The following is a 24,612-nucleotide window of genomic DNA, read 5'->3' on the forward strand; positions in this document are numbered from 1 at the left end:
TTTATGAGTAATGCTAAGTGCTAGATGCTGTCTCTGTCTCTGTTTTACAGACAGTAGTTAAGTGCTCACGGTAACACAGTTCAGTGGTAGAGCTAGAATTGAACACCATGATAGCTTAATTGCAGGGTCCATGCTCTTAACCATTATAGTATAATGTCTCTTCCCTGAGAATAGAAGTGTCATCATCTAGTATATTTTAGGTCAGTGTAGCCCCGAGAGAGAGTTTGGAGCATTTAATTGGTAGGACCGAGAACCCGAAGCACACTTTACCTGGAGGCAAGTTGGGGGTGTGTGTGTGCATGTCCTGATGCTTGGAAAAGATGTTATACTCTGCTATATTATTTGTACTACTGGTATTGAAGGTTTAGATAAAGTTTGTGTCTCCAAAATGCATTTTCTTCATTAAAAATATATTTCTGTAGTGATATAGAGTGAAATTTCCTTGTAAGCCCCCAAATCGCTTAAAATGGATGTCATCATGGACTGTGCTCCCTTATACATTGATAGCAGGGTTAAGGTGATTGATGTAACTTTAGGGAATTTGCTATATTTGTAGTGAAAACAGCATGAGAAGAAAAGTGAAGATGCTACTCGTAACAGTTAAAACTTCAGATTTCTTAAATGCTTAGGAGATGAACTGTTCCCGAATTTTGTTTTATTGTATTTTTATTTACAACTGATTTTATCTCCTTAACATCAATGTATTTTTCATTTCCAATACTTTGGTTAAATTTTTTCCTGCTGACTCATGGCTGTCATTACAGCTCTTACAGTAAAGTGTTTTAGAGATGCTGTAGGATCTGTTGAGACTTGTAGAACTATTTGCTTCTACAACATATGATCCCAGATTGTTGTACTCTTCTGATGTTCCTTGAACAGCTTTTGCATTTTCTTCTGTCATGCCTCAGTGTGTCTTCCTTCAGCTCTTTCTCTCCTTCTTCTGATTTTTTGCATGATCAAAACCAGTTGGCCAAAGAGGTTTAGAATTGTACGTGAAGGACTAAGGGGTGTGTCAGTTACTAACATGAATGTGCATTTGTGCTTGAGCTTTGTGATATCTATTCTGTCTCTGAGGCCTCTTTTTTACTTGTTTCTTTACTGTCTTTTGAAGAGATGAAGTTACTGCAAAATTGGTTCATTCTAGACATTATATTATAAAATACTGTCAATTTTCATTCTGTCTATTAAAAGGGATAGTGTGGCTTAATAGTCAGAAGCTCAGGTACTTTTCCGGTAGATTGTTTTAGTGACATTTTGTAATTGATTATTATTGGAAAGTAAAATTCTTTCTGCCTTAATGAAAGAAATTGTGCTTTAATTTATCCTGTTTAAAAGGAAAAGTCAACAAATATTTTGGGTGATAAATTCATGACCAGCATTCATTTGGACACCTTGCATAACTGAACTGTAGTTATTGACCCAGAAGAAGTAATACCTCATCAAGATAGCAAAGGATTATAATTTTTTTTAAAGATCAAGACACTAGCCATGGATTTAAGAGTAGAGAACTATTAAAGTACTTGGTGTTTAGGAACTCTGAGAGGAGCTGTAGAATGAAATAAAAGAGAGCGTAATAGGAAGGTGGAAGCTGATAAAGACAGAGCACTAAATTAGTGTGGTATACTTTTTGTGTAAGAGAAATAAAAATGATGGGGAGAGTAGGGGAAGGGATTTCTGGAGGTATTACTCTGTAGTTTCATGTTTAGAAGGCAAATCAAAACTGTTAATAGACTGTTGACTTTGAGCTGCAATTATTGACATCAGTATGAGAAACAGTGGGCTGACATCAGAATTTAAAGGGCTAAGTTGGTAACTATCTAATGGAGAGGCTTTAAAATCAGACAGTTCTGGGTTAGATTCCTGGCGTCATCACTTCTGGCTATTTTGATATTGGACAACTTCATGTTTTCTAAAAAGTGTAGAAAACGTGTACCAGTGCCTCTCTCTCTTTATATTCATCATTTTGGCAGGTTACTGGAAGATGACTGTTTGGGCCTAAAGGAAGCTGTCCAGTTTTAAATTGCTGTTGTTGCTGTATATCCTTACATATAATTTATTGTCAGGTATATGATTTGCAAATATTTTCTCCTATTCGGTAGGAGTTTTTACTTTTTTTTTTTTTTTTTTTTTTTTTTTGAGATAGAGTCTCGCTCTGTTGTTCAGGCTGGAGTGCAGTGGCACAATCTTGGCTCGTTGCAAACTCTGCCTCCCGGGTTCATGCCATTCTCCTGCCTCAGCCTCCTGAGTGGCTGGGACTACAGGTACCCCCCACCACACCTGGCTAATTATTTTTTTTTTTTTTGTATTTTTAGTAGAGGTGGGGTTTCACTGTGTTAGCCAGGATGGTCTTGCTCTCCTGACGTCGTGATCCACCTGCCTCGGCCTCCCAAAGTGCTGGGATTACAGGTGTGAGCCACCACGCCCAGCTGATTTTTCACATTTTTGATAATATCCAGTGATGCACAAGTTTTACATTTTGATTAAGTCCAAATTATCTATTGTTGCTCATGCTTTTGGTGTCTTGTCTAAAAATCCTTTGCCAAATGCGAGGTCATAAAAATTTGTTTTTATCTGAGAGTTTTAGCTCTAACAGGTTTTTGATCCATTTTAGTTAAGATTTGTATATAGTATATACAAATGTATATGTATATGGTGTATACCTCATTCTTTTGCATGTGACTATCCAGTTGTGCCAGCACCATATGTTGAAGAGACTTTCCTCTCCTCATTGAATGATCTTGAAACACTTATGGAAAATAGTTAACTGTAGACACATGGCTTTATTTCTGGACTCTCGATTCTGTTCCATTGATCTATCCTTGTGCCAACACCACACTGTTTTGATTACCACTGCTTTATAGTAAGTTTTGAAATTGGGAAGTGTGAGTCCTCCAGGCTTGTTCTGCTGTGATTACACTTAAAGATAAACCTTTGCTGAAAAAAAAAGTCCCAAGGAAAGGGACAAAGTACAGTGTGGTTTTGACAGGGGAAGAAATATTCTGGGAGGCTGTAGCTGAGATAGATACATTTAAGTGCTTGGAGGCTGATAATAAAGAAATGAATAAAAAAGTAAAATATATTGAACACCTATTATATGTCAGCTGTTCATATATTCTCACAACAAACTTGAGGAAGTGGGTATTGGCTCCCCGTTTTTACCTAGCAATATTCTGAAAATGAAATGAAGTAATTTGCTTGTGCAGCTAGAAGGTGACAACTGAACTTATGTCATTAAGCTTCTACAGGCCTATTACCATGCTGCCTTGATAATTAAACTACCTGAATAAATGTATCAACCAGGGTCTAATCAAGAGAAAGAAATCACCTGAGTTATTTGAACAAAGAGAATTTAATATAAATAATTATTTTATAAGTATATTATCTACTGTAAATTAATTCAAGGGGTAAAAAGGTAATTTTTTTTTACCCAGGACAGCTAAGGCTTTGCTGTCCAATACAATAGCCACTAGCTACATGTGGCTTTTGAGTACTTAAATATGACTTTTATAATTAGCTAGTCAGTTTCTACAAAGAAGTCAGTTGAGAGTCTGATGAGGATTGTGTTAAATCTGCAGGTCACTCTGGGGAGTATTACCATCTTAACAATATCAAGGCTTCCAATCCATGAACATGGTATGTTTTCCCATTTATTTAGATCTTATTTTGTTTTTCAGCAATGTTTTATAGTTCCCAGAATATAAATTTTGTACTTTCTCTGCTAAAATTGTTTCTGAGTATTTTATATTTATATTGATGGAATTGTTTTAAATTTCATTTTCAGATTATTTATTGCACATGTATAGAAATAAAATTTATTTTTCTGTATATTGATCTTGTATCCCACAACTTTGCTGGACTCATTTTTTTAGTTCTAATAGTCTTCCATCAATTCTGTAAGATTTTCTACATACAAGCTCATGTCATCTGCTCTAAAAAAATAAAGTAAAAATTGTTTTATTTCCTCCTTTCCAATATGGGTGCCTTTTTTTCTTTGAAAAAATTATTTCCCTGAGTTTTCCAAGATGAATTTCATTTCCTTTTCTTGGCTAATTGCCCTGGCTAGAGCTTCTAGCACAATGTTGAATAGAGGCAGTGAGAGCAGACATCCTTGTTTTGTTCCTGATTTTAGGGGGCAAGCATCTAATGTTTTATCATCAAGTATAGTGTTGGTTGTAGATTTTTAAAAACATTACATTAAATTATTATTCATCTTTCTTCTTAGAGCTGAGGGTCTTGCTGTGTTGGCCAGGCTGGTCTCAGACTCCTGGCCTCAAGTAATCCTCCTGCCTCAGCCTCCTGAGTTGCTGGGATTTCAGATATGAGCCACTATGCCTAGCATATTCATCTTTATTACTGAATTTCTTTTGCAACCCCTTAAATTTCTGTGGTTGAGGTGAGACCCTCACTTATTTTACATCAGTTTTGGCCCTGTGGTTATAGAAGATTTGGAGGAAATTGTAAAAAGTCCTAAAGATTCTGAATTCAGGTTGTTTTGCAAGTGTCTTTACATTCTATATCTGTTTTAAAGAAACCAAATCTGTAAGTGACAGTTCATGCATTCATCATGGTAGTGAGGTTAATTTATGAAATAAGATGCCATGCCAAGATTTAATTAACAGGCATTTGTGCAAATCAAAAGCCTTAGTTCTATATCAAATGATAAAGTAAACCATATCCTACTTTAACATTTTTTTATCTATTGTTGAACTGTGGGTCTGAATGTGTTCCATAAGATGGCTTCTACTGTGGCTATGAAGATTGTAGAAAAGATAGAGCTACCTACACTTCCCTTTATGCCTTCTGTTATTTTCTTAAATTTGCTAAAAATATTTGTTATGGATCCAGAAAAACTGTTACCTTTATCCAGACCTGCATGCTGTACTCCCTTGAATCCCTTGCACAGTAAACGTAGAGTGACCTAATTTGGTAACATGGTGATTTCTGCTGGAAATACTTGTATCTGAAATGCTGCTTTCTAAGGAGTTCTGACTGGTGATTTGCCAGTTTTTTTTTTTAACCATATTTGAAAATCACTTATTAAAAAGAGTTAAAACTTTAGTAAATTGACTATATGAATTTTATCAGAACAGGTTTTAATTGTTTTACATTTAATTGACTTGTGGCTTTTGATTGAATAGGATGTTAAACAGTGTTGTACCTATTTAGAAGGAAATGCTTTGTCTTTTTAACGTAATATTGAGGAATATGATAAACTCTTAAGGAGACAGTTTATAATTTAATACAGTACTCACAATATTTCTAAGACTGACTGTGATATGTAAATTGGAGTGGACCTTAAAGAGGGTTCTTAATTCATATTAGTCTATGTCATTTCAGCAAATGATTAATACTTATTTTTTAAGAAATGCAATAATAAACTTGTCATTGCTGAAGAAATACTTTTATGTCTTCTTGTTGTTATTTAGATGTTGCTTAGTGTTTAGAGCACGGACTTTAGATTTCAGCTATAGATTCACTCAAAAACCAGAATCCTTCAGCTTAAAGATCTCTTGTACAAAGAAAGCAAAATGATGTGTTTTTCTTTTACTATACTTGAAGAATGTCATGTTATAAAAATGCTGCTCGCATCTAGATTTGAAGAGTTACTTAGGACTTAATCATATTTTATTATATTAGAGATAATAGGCATTTTTGTTTTAAGATAGTTTGTGAATCTCATTTTGCTTGGATAAACAGCTTTCTGATAAGGTGGTTACTGTAATATAAAAGCACTTAAGCATTTTACCCTTTGGAACATGGAGGACAAATTGAATTATAGCCTGTTAGCATGGAGATGAGGAAAAAAAGAAACAACTTGCACCTGCTTGCTTAAACGCATCCCAAATTGAAAGCCACTTAACACATGAAGCCATTTAATTTTCCCTATAAAATGCTCAACAGTTTTTTATCTTCCCTCAATTTATCTATAGACTTCCACTTAAAATCTTTTGTAAGTGTTTTTCTTCATTCTCCTTCATTGTCTTTTTCTTGTTTGTAATTTATTGTGGGAGAAATAGGATTTTGCATGGTAACTAGGACCCTGAGAGGTGTTTTATGTTCTATGGTTTCAGATTTTCTCTTGGTTTCTCTCTCTCTCTCTCTCTCTCTCTCTCTCTCTCTCACACACACACACACAAATTGAGATTGGACATCTTTTCTTATGCTTATTCTTTTTGTTGCCATTCTTCTGTGAAAGGCTTGTTGGAATATTTGCTCACAGAGTTGCTCACCTTTGTTTCATTATGTTTTTAGACTGTTTTATGTATGATGAATATTAAACCTTTGCCTATGTTGCAGATCTCCTTGCTTCCAACCTCACACCCTCCTGCCTTTTGTTAATTATGTTTATGGCATTTTGTACCATATAGAATTGCAACGTTTTTTAACCAACAAACTTAAAAATTATTTTCTTTATGGTCTCTAAGATTTGTGTCAGCCCTTAGAAAGATTTTGTGACTCATTAAAAAACTAAAAAAAAAAAAAAAAAAAAAAAAAAAAAATTCTCCTCTATCTTCCACTAGTTTTTTTTTTCTTTTTCTTTTTTTTTCTTTTCTTTTCTTTTCTTGAGATGGCGTCTTGCTCTGTTGCCCTGACTGGAGTGCAGTGGTGCGATCTTGGGTCACTGCAACATCCACCTCCTGGGTTCAAGCAATTCTGCCTCAGCCTCTTGAGTAGCTGGGATTACAGGTGTGCGCCAACAGGCCCAGCTAATTTTTTGTATTTTTTTTTTTTTTAGTAGAGACGGGGTTTTACCATGTTGGCCAGGCTGGTCTCAAACTCCTGACCTCGTGATCTGCCCACCTTGGTCTCCCAAAGTGCTGGGATTACAGGCGTGAGCCACTGTGCCCGGCCTCTATTACTTTTACAATTTTACTTTTTCATATTTCAATATTTAATCTATCTGGAACATATGGTATAGATAGGATTTTAATCTCCTCTCCCTAGCATAGCCAATTTTCCCTAAAGTGTTTTTTGAGAAGTTTTATCTTCCTACTGATTTCAACTGCCACATTCATGATATAGTTAATAACCGTATGTATTTTGATCTATTTTTAGATTCTGTTCTGTTCATTCCTCTGTCTGTTCCCACACTAGTACCACACTGTAATAGTTACTATATTTCTTTTACTACATTTTAATATCCACTGGAAAAAGTTTTCTTGCCTCTGCCTCCCCAACCACCCTGTTGTAAGTATGTTTATGGCTTATTTTTCTTTTTTAAGCTTATTAGACATTTTTTATGTGTTCAGTTCTCCCAATCAACTATAGATTCAATGTACAAAATATCCACCTTCTCCACAAAAAATCTGACTCTTTTGGAAATTTGATTGAAATTATATTGAATTTATATATTAAATTTGAGGGAAGTTTGCATCTTTATGATTTTGAGTTTGTCTGTTCCTGGATATGGTGGGTGTGTGTGTGTATGTGCACGTGAGCGCATGTGTTTCCATTTATTCAGGGTCATTTATTATTTTATGTGCTTCAGTAAAATTTTATTTTTCTATTTATTTATTTATGAGACAGAGTCTCACTCTGTCACCCAGGATGGAGTGCAGTGGCGCGATCTCGGCTCACTGCAAGCTCTGCCTCCGGGTTCACACCATTTTCCTGCCTCAGCCTCCCAAGTAGCTGGGACTACAGGCGCCTGTCACCACACCTGGCTAACTTTTTTTGTATTTTTAGTCAATACGGGGTTTCACCGTGTTAGCCAGGATGGTCTCGATCTCCTGACCTCGTGATCTGCCCGCCTCAGCCTCCCAAAGTGCTGAGATTACAGGTGTGAGCTACCGCGCCCAGCCAAAAATTTTATTTTTCATATGTCTTTCATGCATCTTTTAAAGCATATTTGTAATTTTTTTTTTTTTACAAACTTTGCTGCTCTCAGGTAGATGATATTTTTTTCCAGTACTTTTAGAATAAGATATTGGTGGAATATAAGAAATCCTTGTTTTCATGGACCTGACATTCGTGTAATGGGCCTCTCATTGTGCTAGTTTTTCAGTTGATTCTTTTGCATTTTCCATAAACCTTATGTTATCTATAAATCATTAATTTTTAGACAATCATTTATGATCCTGCAGCAGCAACATTCCTCAGGAACTTGTTAGCAATGCAAATTCTCTAGACCGATCCCACAGGAACTGAAGGAGAAACTCTTTACAGCAATTTGTGCTTCACATGTCTCCAAACTCTGATGTATGCTCAAGTTTGGAGACCACTGATGTAAACAATAATTTTATGCTGTCTTGCTTATATTTTCATTTCTCACTTTTTTAAAAAAATTGCAAGATGTGTGTGTATCAGGGCTCAATGGATTACATAGAATGAGCACTGACTGAGTAGGCTGAGACACATCGCTATCATCCATGGGTAAGATGGGAGGGGAATGATGAGACATGAATTATTCCTTAATTTCTTAATTCCTTAATTAAGTGAATAAGGAAAAAGTAAATCAGAGAGAGAGAGAGAGATAAAGAAATTAAGTATACAATTTAGGGTGAGGATTTTAGTGGTTGACAGAGGGAAATCTGATTCAAAGTAAGATCACTCCTATAGATAAGTAAGAATTGTAACATGATGAAATTGCAAGAAATAAAGACAGCTAATCCTAAGCCTGGCATTTAATATTTAATGAATGTTTGTAAGATGAAGTTCAGTCTTTGCAATATGAGGGTCACAACCATTAGAAAATCATATAGAATTGCATTAATAGAAGGATAATACTTTCAATATTGGCAAAAAAGCCAATTGCAATGATGAGTCAAATGATACCATGAGCCAACAATATACCTCAAAGGCATTCCTAAAGCCTATTATGAATGACAACATGAGAAGGGACTACCAGGGGATCTTGTCAGGAAAGGAGGCCAGGTGTGGTGGCTCATGCCCATAATCCCAACACTTTGGGAGGCCGAGACAGGAGGATTGCTTGAGGCCAAGAGTTTGAGACAAGCCTGAGCAATATGGTGAAACTCTACTATCTAAAAAGAAAAAAAAGGAAAAATAAAGAAAAGACAGGAGGAATGATATTAAGCAGTGGAACTGCATGGTGTATGGTGTATACCTATAGCTGACAGAAAGTAAAATGGTAGTGACCGCATGGTGGTGACATGGGCAGATTGCTTTAGTGACTATAGCAGGGAAGCTGAAATTGTTGAAAAGAGTGTGTCAGCCACTCTGGCACTTGGCCAGGAAAAGGGAGAAACTTAAGAAACATGGGAATCCGGTCTTTTTGGTAGGAGTTTAGACCTAAAAGTAGCTGTGGACATACCTCTCTGGACCCCCTAGTTGTAGCATAAGATGCTGGTCAAGGGGAAACCAGGCAGGCTGATCATGTACTTAAAATGAGTGTTCTGAAGTAGGCTTTAGCTGCAACCTTTAGTATAGTGCAACTGTTATTTTGTTAGGGTTGCATATGTGGGAGCATACCAGATAGACCTATCAATTTTTAGATTTACTGTAGTGAAAAATCACCACCCAATGCAACAGTTAGTGCTCAGGTATTTTAGGATAAGACCTCTTTAGTGCCACAGGTGGGAGGGGAGTATAAGCTAAATGATTCTATGATCTAACACTCTGGGACATTTAAAAAAATCAACTTTTGTCTAACAAACTATTTTTTAAAGAACACAATTCTGTTAGTTAAACTTCAGATTTTGCATTTTCAAGATGATTTTGAATTTTTGTGATGCTGCTATATATAACTTAATTTAGAGGAGTGCAATTATGTACAGTTTTTGTAGATTTTGCAGTTTTTTGATTTTGTCATGTTTAGCATTTTTCACTAATCCTTTCTGTCAGCTTTCTTTTCTTACCACAGTACTTATCAAAATTTTATTTGAAGACAGAGTGCTAGAGAAACTCCTAAAAATTTTTTAATATAGCATCAGTTTAATTCATAAGTGAGACTTACCTTATGTAGTGTGAAATTGGCTAAGGATATCTCAAATCTGATTATTTTAAAGCTATTGGATTTTGGACAGAGTAGGAAAGAATGATACAGTGGGTTTTAATTAAATGCTAGGTCATAAACTGGAATCTTTATTTGAAATATTATCTAAGATAGGTGCTTGAGAAATATTAGATTTGTGAGTTACTTAAATACTTATGAATAAAATTGCTTGAACTTATGCAAGATATCTCAACTACCATAAGCAGTTTTGTCAGTTTTATTTCTGGTGAGCTATATTGAATATTTTAAGGGCAAAACTACAATTAGGTCTTTGGCAGGTATGTGCTCTGAGTAATGATTAGTTTCCCTTTTATTCATGAGGGTGTCATGGCCAGGGGAAAGTGTGCATTTTTAATTACAACACTTGTCTGGTTATATTTTTGTTCTGTCTGGTTTTATTTCTTTGAAAGCTCTTAAAAAAAATGTTGGCCTTTCTATGTCATATCCTGTCTGCTCACCTACATAGTCCCGACTTTAGGGCAGAAATAATATTTTCTACTTTTTGTTTCTTCTTTATTAGAAAATTCCAAGCATGCAGAAAAGTACAATATAACAGTTGCCCATGTAGCCACCATGTAGCTGTGTAAAATCTCAAAATTTCGCCATTTTTGTTTTAGATCCTCAACAAAAAAGATACAGGTGAAGCTCCTAGAGTATCCTTCCACATTTACATTTTCCTACTTTCCTCTCCTGGGGGAACTACTGTCCAAAATTTGGTATTTATCATTTCTGTTATTATTTTTGTCCTTTTTCTATATCTGTGTGTATGTATGTGTGTGTGTGTGTATGTATATGTATATGTGTGTACATGTGTGTACTTGAACTTCTTCAGTTTACATTTTTGTCTAATGTAATGCTATTCAGATTTACCTGCTCTAGTATCTCCCATTATGAAAACAAAATAAAACAAAACATTAACTACTTGTGCATTATGTCTCATCCAACTGCCACCCATTTCTCTACTCTCTATTAAAGGAACACTCCTTGTAAGAGTTGCATGTACTTGTTTTCTCTCTCCCTTCCTAATTCTTAAACTCACACTAATCAACTCATCTCCATCACTCCACACAACCCAGTCTTAACAAGGTCTCCAGTTGTCTCTATGTTACTACACTAAGTTGTCACTTCTCACTTCCTTACTTAATCTCTCAGCAGCATCTGACACACTTGCTTACTCTTTTCTTCATATAACACCTTATTTTGTCTTCTGGGTTACCACACCTTCTTCGTTTCCCTTCTAGCCCATGGCCTCTCCTTACTCTTTTTACCAGATCCTTTTTATATTTTTATTTCAAAATAGATTGAGCAAAAAAGTACAGGATGAAAAGTAAACATCCCTCCCATCTCATATTCCTTCTCACAAATAAAGGCTATAAACAGGCTTTATGTGTTGTGCTTGTGCATGCACATGTGAGTGAATTCATAGGTGAAAACAGTGCCTTAATTAAAATAGCATTTATTTGTTTCTTATTTCTATTATGGTTGGTGCAAAAGTAATTGCGGTTTATGTTATAAACAGTAATTGCAGTTTTAATGGCAAAAACTGCAATAACTTTCGCACCAACCTAATATTGTCTTTATATGTGCTTCTTGCTTATATTATTTCCTTACCTTATGACTATATTTTATTGTTTTCACTAATTTTGTGTAAGTTAAAATTATTAGCCCTTTGTTGCCTGTCATGTGTGTTATGAATTATTTTTCCTAGTTTATCAGTTGCCTGAGGGCCTTGGCATATTTGAAGTACAGAGTTTTAATTTTTTTCTGTGGTCAGATTGAATAGTATGTTATGATTTCTGATATTCAGGTGCTGCTTGCCTTCTTCACTGCATGATTAGAAATAATTTCACTTAGGTTTTCTCTTGGTACTCTTTCAGCTTCATTTTGTTACCTCTAAATTTTGATCCTTCTGGAATGTATTTCAGGGCAACAAGTGAAATAGTGGATAACCTCTGCTTTTTTAAAAAATAAACACAACCAAATGGCTATCCAGTTGTCCTGAAATCACTTATTCAATCATCCCCCCTGTTCTCTTACTTGTTTGAAAGGCCATCTTTACCCCAGAGTAATTACCTGCTATATTTGTGTTTCTCACAAGATTTTGAAATTATTTATTTATTTCTGTTTTATTTTTCAAGTCACTGCAGTAAGGTTCTCCCCACTGATATTGAAACTGCTCTTGGTAAAGGTCACCACTCATAATTGTTAAATCAAGTAGATGTATCTTACTTGGTCTTGAATTTGTTGAATGCTCTTGAACTACTCTTCTTTTTTAGCTTTTATCTCACAATTCTCATAGTTTTCCTCCTACCATTCTCTCTGTTTTCCTTACTAGTTTGTCTTCTTTTTTTTTTTTTTTTTTTTTTTTTTTTTTTTGAGACGGGGTCTCGCTCTGTCACCCAGGCTGGAGTGCAGTGGCCGGATCTCAGCTCACTGCAAGCTCCACCTCCCGGGTTTACGCCATTCTCCTGCCTCAGCCTCCCGAGTAGCTGGGACTACAGGCGCCCGCCACCTCACCCGGCTAGTTTTTTTTTGTATTTTTTAGTAGAGACGGGGTTTCACCGGGTTCGCCAGGATGGTCTCGATCTCCTGACCTTGTGATCCGCCCGTCTCGGCCTCCCAAAGTGCTGGGATTACAGGCGTGAGCCACCGCACCCGGCCTAGTTTGTCTTCTTCCATTTCTTTGGGATTCCACTTTCTCATGGTGAATATACTCATTTTTGGCTTTTTATTTATTTATAATTTTTGTGGGCACATAGTAGGTATATATATTTATGGGATACATGAGCTGTTTAGATACAGACATGCAATGGGAAATAAGCACATCATGGAGAATGGGGTGTCCATCCCCTCAAGCATTTATCCTTTGAGTTACAAACAATCTAATTATACTCTTTACGTTATTTTAAAATGTACAATTAAGTTGTTATTAACTATAGTTGCTCCTGTTGTGCTATTAAATAGTGGATCTTATTCATTCTATCTAACTGTAGTTTTGTACCCATTAACCATCCCCACTCCTCCCTACCCAACTACCATTCCCAGCCTCTGGTAGCCATCATTCTACCATCTGTCTCCATGAGTTCAATCATTTTAATTTTTAGCTCCCACAAATAAGTGAGAACATGTGAAGTTTGTCTTTTTGTGTCTGGCTTATTTCACTTAACACAATGTCCTCCAGTTCCATCCATGTTGTTGCAATTGACAAGATCACATTCTTTTTGTAGTTAAATAGTACTCCACTGTGTATATGTACTACATTTTCTTTATCCATTCATCTGTTGATGGATACTTAGGTTGCTTCCAAATCTTGGCTATTGAATAGTGTTTCAATAAACATAGGATTACAGATACCTCTTTGATACATAGAGTTTCTTTCTTTGGGGTTTGTAATTAGCAGTGGGATTGCTGGATGATATGGTAGCTCTATTTTTAGTTTTTTGAGGAATTGCCAAACTGTTCTCCATAGTAGTGGTACTAATGTACCAACAGTGGACAAGGGTTTCCTTTTATCCACATCCTCGCCAGCATTAGTTATTGCGTCTTTTGGATAAAAGCCATTTTAACTGAAATGAGATGATATCTCAGTGTAGTTTTTATTTTTATTTTTACTTTTTGGAGACAGAGTCTCACTGTGCTGCCCAAGCTGGAGTACAGTGGCTCAATCTCAGCTCACTGCAATCTCTGCCTCCCGGGTTCAGGGAATTCTCTTGTCAGCTTCCTGAGTAGCTGGGATTACAGGCATGCGCCACCACGCCCAGCTAAGTTTTTTTGTATTTTTAGTAGACATGGGTTTTCATCATGTTGGCCAGCTGGCCTCAAACTCCTCACCTCAAGTGATCCACCAGCCTCAGCCTCCCAAAGTGCTGGGATTACAGGCGTGAACCATCATGCTTGGCCCTCAGTGTAGTTTTGATTTGCATTTCTCTGATGATCAATCATATCAGTCACCTTTTTATTGGCCTGTTTGCCATATGTATGTCTTCTTTTGAGAAATGTCTATTTAGATATTTTGCCCATTTCCTTTTCTTTCTTTCTTTCTTTCTTTCTTTCTTTCTTTCTTTCTTTCTTTCTTTCTTTCTTTCTTTCTTTCTTTCTTTCTTTCTTTCTTTCTCTCTCTCTCTCTCTCTTTCTCTCTTTCTTTTCTTTTCTTTTCTTTTCTTTTCTTTTCTTTTCTTTTCTTTTCTTTTCTTTTCTTTTCTGTCCTTTTGATGGAGTCTCGTTCCGCCTCCTGGGTTCACACCATTCTCCTGCTTCAGCCTCCCCAGTAGCTGGGACTACAGGCACCCGCCACCACACCCGGCTAATTTTTTTGTATTTTTAGTAGAGATGGGGTTTCACCATGTTAGCCAGGATGGTCTCAATCTCCTGACCTCATGATCTGCCTGCCTTGGCCTCTCAAAGTGCTGGGATTACAGGCGTGAGCAACCACACCCAGCCTATTTTGCCCATTTCTTAATTGGATTATTAGATTTTTTTTCTATAGAGTTGCTGAGCTCCTTACATATTCTGGTTATTAATCACTTGTCAGATGGATGGTTTGCATGTGGGAAAAATAGATGCAAATTATCCATCTATCGTTGTCTCTTCATTTTGTTGATTGTTTTCTTTGCTATGCAGAAGCTTTTTGACTCGATGTGATCCCATTTGTCCATTTTTGCTTTGGTTGTCTGTGCTTGTTGGGTATTGATCAAGAAATCTTTGCCTAGACCAATGTTCTGGAGTCTTTCTCCAATGTTTTCTTTTAGAAGTTTCATAGTTTTTGATTTTTGTATATGGTGAGAGATAGGGGTCTAGTTTCATTTTTCTGCATATAGATACCCAGTTTTCTCAGCATGATTTATTGAAAAGACTGTCCTTTCCCTAATGGATATTCTTGGCACCTTTGTAAAAAATGAGTTCATTGTAGATGTATGGATTTATTTCTGGGTTCTCTATTCTGTTCCATTGGTCTATGTGTCTTTTCTTATTCCAGCACCATGCTGTTTTGGTTACTGTAGCTCTAGAGTATAATTTGAGGTGAGGTAATGTGATTCTTCTCGTTTTCCTTTTTTTTTGCTTCAGGGTAACTTTGGCAATTCTGGTCTTTGTGGTTCTTATTAATTTTAGGATTATTATTTCTATTTCTGTGAAGAATATCATTGGTATTTTGATAGGGATTACATTGAATCTGTAAATGACATTGGGTAGTATGGACATTTTAGCAATATTGATTCCTCCAATCCATGAAGATGAAATATCTTTCCATTTTGTTGTGTCCTCTTCAATTTTTCATCAGTGTTTTATAGTTTTCATTGTAGAGATCTTTAATGTCTTTGGTTAATTCTTAGGCATTTTCCTTTATATGTGGCTATTGTAAATGGGATTACTTTCTTGGTTTCTTTTTCAGATTGTTCACTTTGACATATAGAAATGCTACTGATTTTTATGTTAATTTTGTATCCTGCAGCTTTACTGAATTTATCAGTTCTAATAGTTTTTGGGTGGAGCCTTTAGGTTTCTTCAAATATTAAGATCATGTTATCTGCAATCGAGGATAATTTGATTTCTTCCTTTCCATTTTGTAAGCCTTTATTTCTTTCTTTTGTCTGGTTGCTCTATCTAGGACTTCCTGTACTATGTTGAATAACAATGGTGAAAGTGGGCATCCATATTTTGTTCCAGATCTTAGAAGAAAGTCTTTTAGTTTTCCCCATTCAATATGATACTAGCTGTGGGTCTGACATAAACAGCCTTTATTGTGGTGAGGCGTATTCCTTGTATACCCAGGTTTTTGAGGGTTTTCTTTTTATCATGAAGCAATGTTGGATTTTATCAAATACATTTGATTATCAATTGAAATGATCATAAGGTTTTTGTCCTTCCTTCTATTGATATTATATACCACATTGATTGATTTATGTATGTTGAACCATCCTTGCATCCCTGGGGTAAAACTCATTTGATCTTGATGACTGGTCTTTTTAATGTGTTGTTGAATTCAGTTTGCTAATATTTTATGGAGGACTTTTGCATCAATGTTCATCAGATATATTGGGCCATATAGTTTTCTTTCTGTGATGTGTCCTTGTTTGGTTTTGGTATCAGGACAATACTGGCCTTGTAGAATGAGTTTTGAAGTATTCATTCCTCCTCCATTATTTGGAATAGTTTGAGTAGGATTGGCATTATTTCTTCTGGAAATGTGTTTGGTAAAATTCATCAGAGAAGCCATCTGATCCTGTACTTTCCTGTGCTGGGAGACACTTTATTACACTTTCAATCTCATTACTTGTTATTGGTCTGTTCAGGTTTTGGATTTTTTCATGGGTCAGTCACTAGGTTGTATATGTCTAGAAATTTATTAATTTATTCTCAGTTTTCCAATTTATTGTCATGTATTTGCTCATAGTAGCCAGTAATGATCCTTTGAATTTCTGCAGTATCAGTTGTAATGTCTCCTTTTTCTTCTTTGATTTTCTTTATTTGGGTCTTCATTTTTCTTTCTGGTTCGGGGTTTGTCAGTTTTGTTTCTCTTTTCAAAAAACCAACTTTTCATTTCGTTGATCTTTTGTATTTTTTTCATTTCAATGTCATTTATTTCTGCTCTGATCTTTATGATTTCTTTTCTTCTACTAAGTTTGGGTTTGGTTTGCTTTTTTCTAGTTCTCTAAGATGCACTGTTAGGTTGTTTATTAGGAGTTTTATATCTTTTTGATGTAGGCACTTATAACTATAAACTCTCCTTTTAGTACTGCTTTCACTGTATCTTACAGGTTTTGTATGTTTTTACATTATCATTTGTTTCAAGAATTTTTTGAATTTGCTTCTTAATTTCTTTTTATAAAATCTGCCATGAGAGAACACCTTCTTAATTTCTTCATTGACCCACTGATCATTCAGGAGCATATATTTTAATTTTCATGTGTTTGTAGAGTTTCCAAAACTTCTCTTGTTATTGATTTCTAGTTATATTCTATTGTGGCAAGAGAAGATGCTTGATGTAACTTCAGTTTTTTTGAATGTTTTAAAACTTGTTTTGTGACCCAACATATGGCCTGTCCTTGAGAGTGATCCATATGCTGAGGAGAAGAATGTGTATTCTGTGCTGGTGGATGAAATGTTCTGTAAATTTCTATTAGTTCCATTTGTTCTATAGTGCAGATTAAGTCCAATGTTTCTTAGTTGATTTTTCAGTCTGGGTGATATGTTCAATGCTGAAAATGGGTTATTGAAGTCTCCAGCTCTGATTGTATTGGCGTCTATCGCTCTCTTTAGGTCTAATATTTACTTTATATGCCTAGGTGCTCCAGTGTTGGGTGCATATATATTTATAATTTTATATCCTCTTGCTGACTTGACCCCTTTATCAATATAAAATGCCATTTTGTCTCTTTATAGTTTTTGTCTTGAAATATGTTTCGTGATATAAATATAACTATCCTTGCTCTTTTTTGGTTTCCATTTGCATGGAATATCTTTTTCCATTCCCTTATTTTCAAACTAAGTATGTCTCTACAGGTTATGTGTACTCTTTGTAGGCAACAGATCTTTGGGTCTTGTTTTTGAAAACTATTCAGCCAATCTATGTCTTTTGACTGTAGGATTTAGTTGTGTAGATTCAATGTTGTAAAGACTTACTCCAGCCATTTTGTTATTTGTTTTCTGGTTGTTTTATGGTCTTCTCTTCCTCCTTTCCTTCCCTCCTGTCTTCCTTTAGTGAAAATAATTTTCTCTGGTTGTATATGTTAATTTTTTATATATCTTATATATGTTTTTTGATATGAGGTTACCATGAGACTTTCAAATAATATCTTATAACTCATTAAACTGTTGACAGCTTAATACTGATTGTGTAAATACTCAAACAAATAAGCAAAGAGAAAACCAGAGAAAACCAATAAAACTCTACACTTTAACTTCTTCCCCTAGCTTTTAAACTTTTTGTTGTCTCTTTCTTTTCCTTTTGAGACAGTGTCTCACTCTGTCATCCAGGCTGGAGTGCAGTGGTGTGATCTCGGCTCACTGTAGCCTCGAGACCTCCTGGCCTCAAGTGATCCACCCACCTCAACCTCCCTAGTAGCTGGAACTATAGGCATGCGCCACCATGCCTGGCTAGTTTTTGTATTTTTTGTAGAGACAGGGTTTTGCCATGTTGCCCAGACTGGTCTTGAACTCCTGGGTGCAAGTGATCCACCCACCTTGGCCCCCAAAGTACTGGGACTACAGGCATGAGCCATTGTGCCTGGCCTGATGTTTCTATTTATATCTTGTTATACTGTTTATGCTGTGAAAAGTTGTAATTATATTTCACTGTGTTATAATATTCTGTGTTTTTCAGTGTGCTTATCATTACCAGTAAGTTTTGTACCTTCTGAAGATTTTGTCTTGCTCAATAATATCCTTTTCTTTCAGATTGAGGAACTCCCTTTAGCATTTCTTCTAGGACAGATCTGGTGTTGATGAAATTCCACAGCATTTGTTTGTCAAGGAAGGTCTTTGTTTCTCCTTCATGTTTGAAAGATATTTTTGCCAGATATACTATTCTAGGGTAAAAGATTTTTTTTTTTTCCTGCAACACTTTAAATATGTCATGTCACTCTCTCCTGGCCTATAAGGTTTCCACTGAAAAGACTGCTGACAGATGTATGGGAGCTCCATTGTATGTTATTTGTTTCTTTTCTCTTGCTGCTTTAGGATCCTTTCTTTGTCCTTTACCTTTGGGAGTTTGATTATTAAATGCCTTGAAGTAGTCTTCTTTGAGCTAAATCTGCTTGATGTTCTGTAACCTTCTTATACTTGAATATTTATATCTTTCTCTAGGTTTGGGAAGTTCCCTGTTATTATCCTTTTGAATAAACTTTCTATCCTCATTTCTCTTTCTACCACTTCTTTAAGGCCAATAACTCCCTGATTTGCCCTTTTGAGACTATTTTTCTAGCTATTGTAGGTATACTTTATTCCTTTTTATTTTTTCTTTGGTTTCTCTATTTTCGAATAACCTATATTCAAGCTCACTAATTCTTTCTTCTCTTTTATCAGTTCTACTGTTGAGAGACTCTGACTCATTCTTCAGTATGGCATTTGTATTTTTCAGCTCTTGTCTGATAAGATTCCGAATTCTTTCTCTGTGTTATCTTTAATTTCATCGACGTTCATCAAAACAGCTATTTTGAATTCTCCATCTGAAATGTGACATATCCCTGTCTCTCTAAGACTGGTCTCTGGTGCCTCATTTAGTTTGTTTGGTGAGGTCATATTTCCTGGGTGGTCTCAATGTTTGTAGATTTTCGTTGGTGTTTGGGCGTTGAAGAGTTACGTATTTATTGTAATCTTTGCAGTGTGGACTTGTTTTTACTCGTCCTTCTTGGGAAGGCTTTCCAGGTATTTAAAGGGAAATGGGTGTTGTGATCTAAGCCTTTGGTCACTGTGGCTATATTTTCATTAGTGGGCATCCCAAGCCTAGCAATGCTGTGGCTCTTGCAAACTCTTGGAGATACTGCCTTGGTTGTTTTTGCTACGATCCAGAAGAATTCTATGGATTACCAGGCAGAGACTCTTGTTCTCTTCCTCTAATTTCTCCCAAACAAATGGAGTCTCTCTCTCAATCTCTCTCTTTCTCTCTCTCTTTTCTGAATTGTTTAGAGCAGAGGGAGAAGTGACACCAGAACCTCTATGGCAACCACCACTGGGACTGCACTGGGTCCCACCTGATGCTAGCACAGCCCTAGGTCTTGCCCAAGGCTCATGGTAACCACTTCCTGGCTACTGCTTATGTTCATTCAAGGCCCAAGTGCTCTACAATCAGCATGTGGTGAATCCAGCAGCCAGGCTTGTGTCTTTCCCTTCAGCATGGTGAGTCCTCCCTGGCCCTGGGTGTGTCCAGAGATCCTGTCTAGGAGTTAAGGCCTAGAGTCGGAAACCTTAGGAATCTTAACTGGTGCTCTGTTCTACTGTTACTGAGCTGGCACTCAAGTTGAAAGACAAAGTCCTTCCCACTTTTCCCACTCCTTTCCTGAAGCAGAGGAGCCACTCCTTGTAATTATATTTCACTGTGTTATAGGAGCCTTTTCTTACCCCACGGCTGCAATTAGTACTATCTAGCTACCAGTGATGTTCACTCAAGACCCAAGTGCTCCTCAGTCAGCTTGTGGTAAATGCTGCCTGTCCTGAGTCTTTCTCTTCAGGGCAGTGGGCTCCCCTCTGGCCAGGGCAGGTCCAGAAATACCGTCCAGGAGTCAAGGCCTGGAATTGGGGACTGTAGGAGCCTGCTTGGTCCTTTACCCCACTGTGGTCTCTCCATATAGCTACCACATCTAGGAATGTTCTGGGTCACACGTGAAGCCAGCATGGCTCTGAGTCTCACCCAAAACCCACAGTGAGTATTGCCTCGCCACCACTGCTGACTTTTCAGGGCCCAAGGGCCCTTTAATCAGCAGATGATGAATCCTGCTTGGGACTGGATCCTTCCCTTCAAGTCAGCAGGTTTCCTTTTTGCTCAGGGTGTCTGTAGAAATGTCATCTGGGAACTAGGGCCTGGAATGGGGGCTTCAGAACTGTGCCTACTGCCCTAGCCTACTGTAGGTAAGCTAGTATCCAAGTTGCAAGACAAAATCATCTCTTTCCCGTCTGTCCTCAAGTGGAAGGAAGGAGTCTCTCCCGTAGCTGTGAACTGTGCTGCCTGGGGTTATGGGAGGACTGATGCAAGCACTCCCTTGGGTGCACCAGCTTGTATCTCACTGGGTCATGTACACCCCACATCCACTGGCTTTGAGCCCAGCACAACACCAGGACTTGCCTAGGAATTGCAGTCCTAGTGACCTGGACTGCCTTCTCAGTTTATTTAGAATGCCAGAGTGCTTTAGCCCATGGTAGCAGGGCTTGATGGAACTCAGGTTCTAATCACTGGGATAAGCAATTTATCTCTTCCTATGCCTGGTCTAAATGCTCCCTCCATGGTTGTTGGCTGAGTTTTTCCCCCTGTTGCTTACTACTCTGACAGGGTAGCACTGAGTTCCCAAGGAAAGTCCCACCATTACTGCAGTCTCTCTCCTCTAGTGCACAGATTTTCCCTCTGCACAATGTGGCCACGCCACTGCCAGGGGATGGAGGGCGGAGTGGTGTAGGTGATTACAGGCTGCATATCCTACCATCTTCAGGGCCTCTTTCCTTAATATGATGTTAAAACAAGGTATTGTGATCATTCACCTGATTTTTGGTTGTTATGAAAGTTCTTTTAGGTGTAAATAGTTCAATTTCATCTTCCTACAGGAGGGATGATCACTTGAGGCTTCTATTCAGCCATCTTGCTCTGACTGCCTTCACTTGAGTAACATTTCCCAATCTCATCACTTCCCTTGTTACTTAATTGGCTAAATATTCCTACATTGACACTTCTAGTTCCAATCTAAATCTAGATGTAATCTTTTCAATTTTCTGTTAGACACTGTTTGGTGTGTCCTATGGTACATAAATGTGTGTATATCAGACGATTGTTCTCCTTTTTGCAATATTTTTCCTGATTGTCTATGTGCTACCTCACTTGATATCTTCATCCTCATCCCAGTTATTTAAACAGATTTTGTGATTTTGTTTATGATATCCCTATCCCTGTAATATCTATTCATGATCTTTTAGTCAATCAGTCCTAGTTCACTCTGGCTATTCCCATAGACCTTGTCTGGGCTCTTATCTCAGTTCTTGACTCTAGAAGAACTTTCTTAACTGATCTCTAGATATCTAGTCTATCTCTCTTCTATCCCCATATTGGAGCTGTGCTGATTTTCAAATATATATTTGTCTATATATATGTGTGTGTGTGTGTGTGTGTGTATATATATACACACACATGCATATGTATGTTCCCTGGCTAAAAATTTTGGTTAAAGTTAATTCCCAGATAAATTTGATCACATATGTTTACTTCTCCCTTCCTAACTCCATGAAAAGGAGCGTAAGATCGTGGAAAAACTCAATAACACAAAGAGAACAGGAGTAGAAGCATTGATAGATGTAAGGTTCTAACTAACTTTTACTTATTGCAATGGAAGTTTCAACTTCAAAATATCTCCTTCTACATGAACTTCTGAGAGAAACCAGCTAATTCTTCCCATAGAACTCCTAATATTTTAAGATTTGGAGGCACCTGGTCTGTGGAAGGCAGGAATGTGTCATGAGATTGGATACATGAGTTATTTGTTGAAAATCTTTTTGATAAGTGGCTGCAGTTCCATGTTCTGTCACCTACTCCCTGCTCTTTAGGAGACCAAAAAGTTTATTTTCTAGAGAATCTGAATGAGAATGTCCCAGACTCGAAATCCAGGCACAGTATGAGGATTGGTTGAAACAAGAATACTGTGTTGTTCTGTTTTGTGCTTTGTGTATAACAGAGTACATTATAATTTAAATATAACAGATTAATTTACAATGAGCAGAAATTTATTTCTGGAAGCTAGGACATTCAAGATAAAGAGGCTGGCATCTGACAAGGGCCTTCTTGCTGTGTCATCCCATGGCAGAAGTTGGAAGGGCAAAAAGAGGCAGAGAGAGAGAGAGAGAGAGGACACACAAGAGGAGGATAAACTGGAACTTGTCCTTTTATAAGGAACGCACTCCCATGATAATGACATTAATCCTTCATGAGGGTGGTGCCCCCATGACCAAACACCTCCTGTTAGGCCCCACCACCCAACACTGCTGTGTTGAGGTCAAGTTTCCAACACTTGCTTTTTTGGGGGCACATTCAAACCGTAGCGGAGATTAAGAGAAAATTTGCATGCCCAATTTCAGGACCTATATGTTTCATCCTAGATGCAATTAGTGAAACAGGGCATGAGTTATTTAGTTTTACATTATCAGATTTCTAGCAGTCATCTAGATATAGATTTTTCCCTTTTCAACATCTTCTAAATAATTGTATAGTCTAAACATAATTAAAACATTTTAACATCTCAAATTCTCTCATCACTTTAACATGTTTTAGAGAAGGTAAATCAAAGATCAGTTCATGTGAGATTCTGTAAAATATTAATTTCATTTAGCCTACTCAGTTTCTTTACTTGTAATAACAGAATTATAAGCAGAAAAATGATTGTACAAATAAACATAAATGATGTCATTTGATTTATTTCCTTTTAGAATTATGAAAACCCAATAAACAGAGTATTTTTTCCTCTTCTATTTCTTTTCCTTAAATTCAGGGGCTGGAAGAGGGCTGGTGACAATGAAGAATCCCTCCTCCTGCTTGCTTAATTATTTTAGATCTTCACATAACTTTTTTTTCTTTTTCTTTTATCATTATTTTTTGAGACAGGGACTCACTCTTCCACCCAGGTTGGAGTGCAGTTCTGTGATCTTGGCTCACTGCAACCTCTGCCTCCTGGGCTCAAGAGATCTTTCCACCTCAGCCCCCTGAGTAGCTGGGACTACAGGCGCGTACCACCATGCCCAGCTAATTTTTGTATTTTTATAGAGGTGGGGTTTTGTCATGTTGTCCAGACTGGTCTCAAACTCCTGGCCTGAAGCAGTCTGCTCGCCTCGGCCTCCCCAAGTGCTGGGATTATAGGCGTGAGCCACTGCACCCAGCCATCATAACTTTATGAACAAACCAAATTGTGTATTATGCATTTTTATCTTCCCAATGTAATAAATTGATTTTATTAACAAGAGATATTTAAGTAGAATATACATTTTGCTTCCCAATATATCTGAAATGAATGGAATAAATACATAAAATATATCTACCTTCCCAGTGCTATACACTGGCATTACTAAAATGTAAGTATTTTAGATATAGTTCAGTTTACCAAAACTCATCTACTCTTCTCCTACAAAAATAATCACCGAAACAAAAATTCAACCCAGGCCAAGAAAATATTTCTATGCCCTATTTTATGTCTTTTGAATTTCAAAGTACTATACCTTTCTAGCTTATATTTTTTTGCAACCAATTCTAAAATTGTGTTCCCTGTTTATAGACTTCTCAGACCCAAGTCCCCCAGGTAACATGGGAATCAGTGTGTCTGTATCTATGTGGCATGTATTTGCCTCACCTCCCACCTTCTAACTTCTCTTGTCTAACCCAACTTCACACAGACTCCTTAGGTCTTCTGATTCTCAGTTTATTCCAATGTCCTGTATAAATAGTCCCTCTTGTCTGCAGGTGGTATGTTCCAAGACCCCCAGTGGATGCCTGAAACCGGGGATAGTACCAAACCCTATATATACTTTTTTTTTTTTTTTTTTTTGATAACTGAGACTGCTACTAAGTGGCCAGCAAGCAAGTGGCATATATAGCATGGATACGCTGCACAAAAGGATGATTAACATCTCAGGTGAGGTGCAGCAGGATAGTGTGAAATTTTATCCTGCTATTCAGAATGGTGTGCAATTTAAAAACATGTGAATTGTTTATTTTCAGAATGTTCCATTTAATATTTTTTGAACTGCAGAAGGCCAAACCATGGATAAGGGAAGACTATTCCACTTGGTTGCTTTTCCATGGATAATCATTAGTTACTGATTTCACATGAAATTTAGTCAATAGTATTTAGTGATTCACTATTAAATTTTGTAGAATTTTTACTTTAAGTTTTTTAACTAAGATTCAATTTCTTAATTTTCTTAAGATGTAATATGGACATTAAGTACAGGGGCATACATTTTGCCTTTAATTCAAC

At 36.8% G+C, this 24,612-nt stretch overlaps 1 protein-coding gene across 7 annotated transcripts in view; it reads left to right on the forward strand.

Moving 5' to 3' along the window:
• LOC105468375 (kelch like family member 13) overlaps positions 1-24,612 on the forward strand; it is a 209,602-nt gene that overhangs the window by 62,717 nt on the left and 122,273 nt on the right. For 2 of the 7 annotated variants that reach the window (XM_024788678.2, XM_011718486.3), the window contains exon 2: positions 3,576-3,633. The exons of the other annotated variants lie outside the window; for them this stretch is intronic. In XM_024788678.2, coding sequence (XP_024644446.1) covers positions 3,625-3,633 — 9 coding nt within the window. In that variant the 5' untranslated portion in view covers positions 3,576-3,624. The remainder of the gene's footprint in view (positions 1-3,575; positions 3,634-24,612) is intronic. 7 annotated transcript variants of the gene reach the window in all.

The sequence above is a fragment of the Macaca nemestrina genome, chromosome X (assembly GCF_043159975.1).
Source record: "Macaca nemestrina isolate mMacNem1 chromosome X, mMacNem.hap1, whole genome shotgun sequence".
Lineage (NCBI taxonomy): Eukaryota > Metazoa > Chordata > Mammalia > Primates > Cercopithecidae > Macaca > Macaca nemestrina.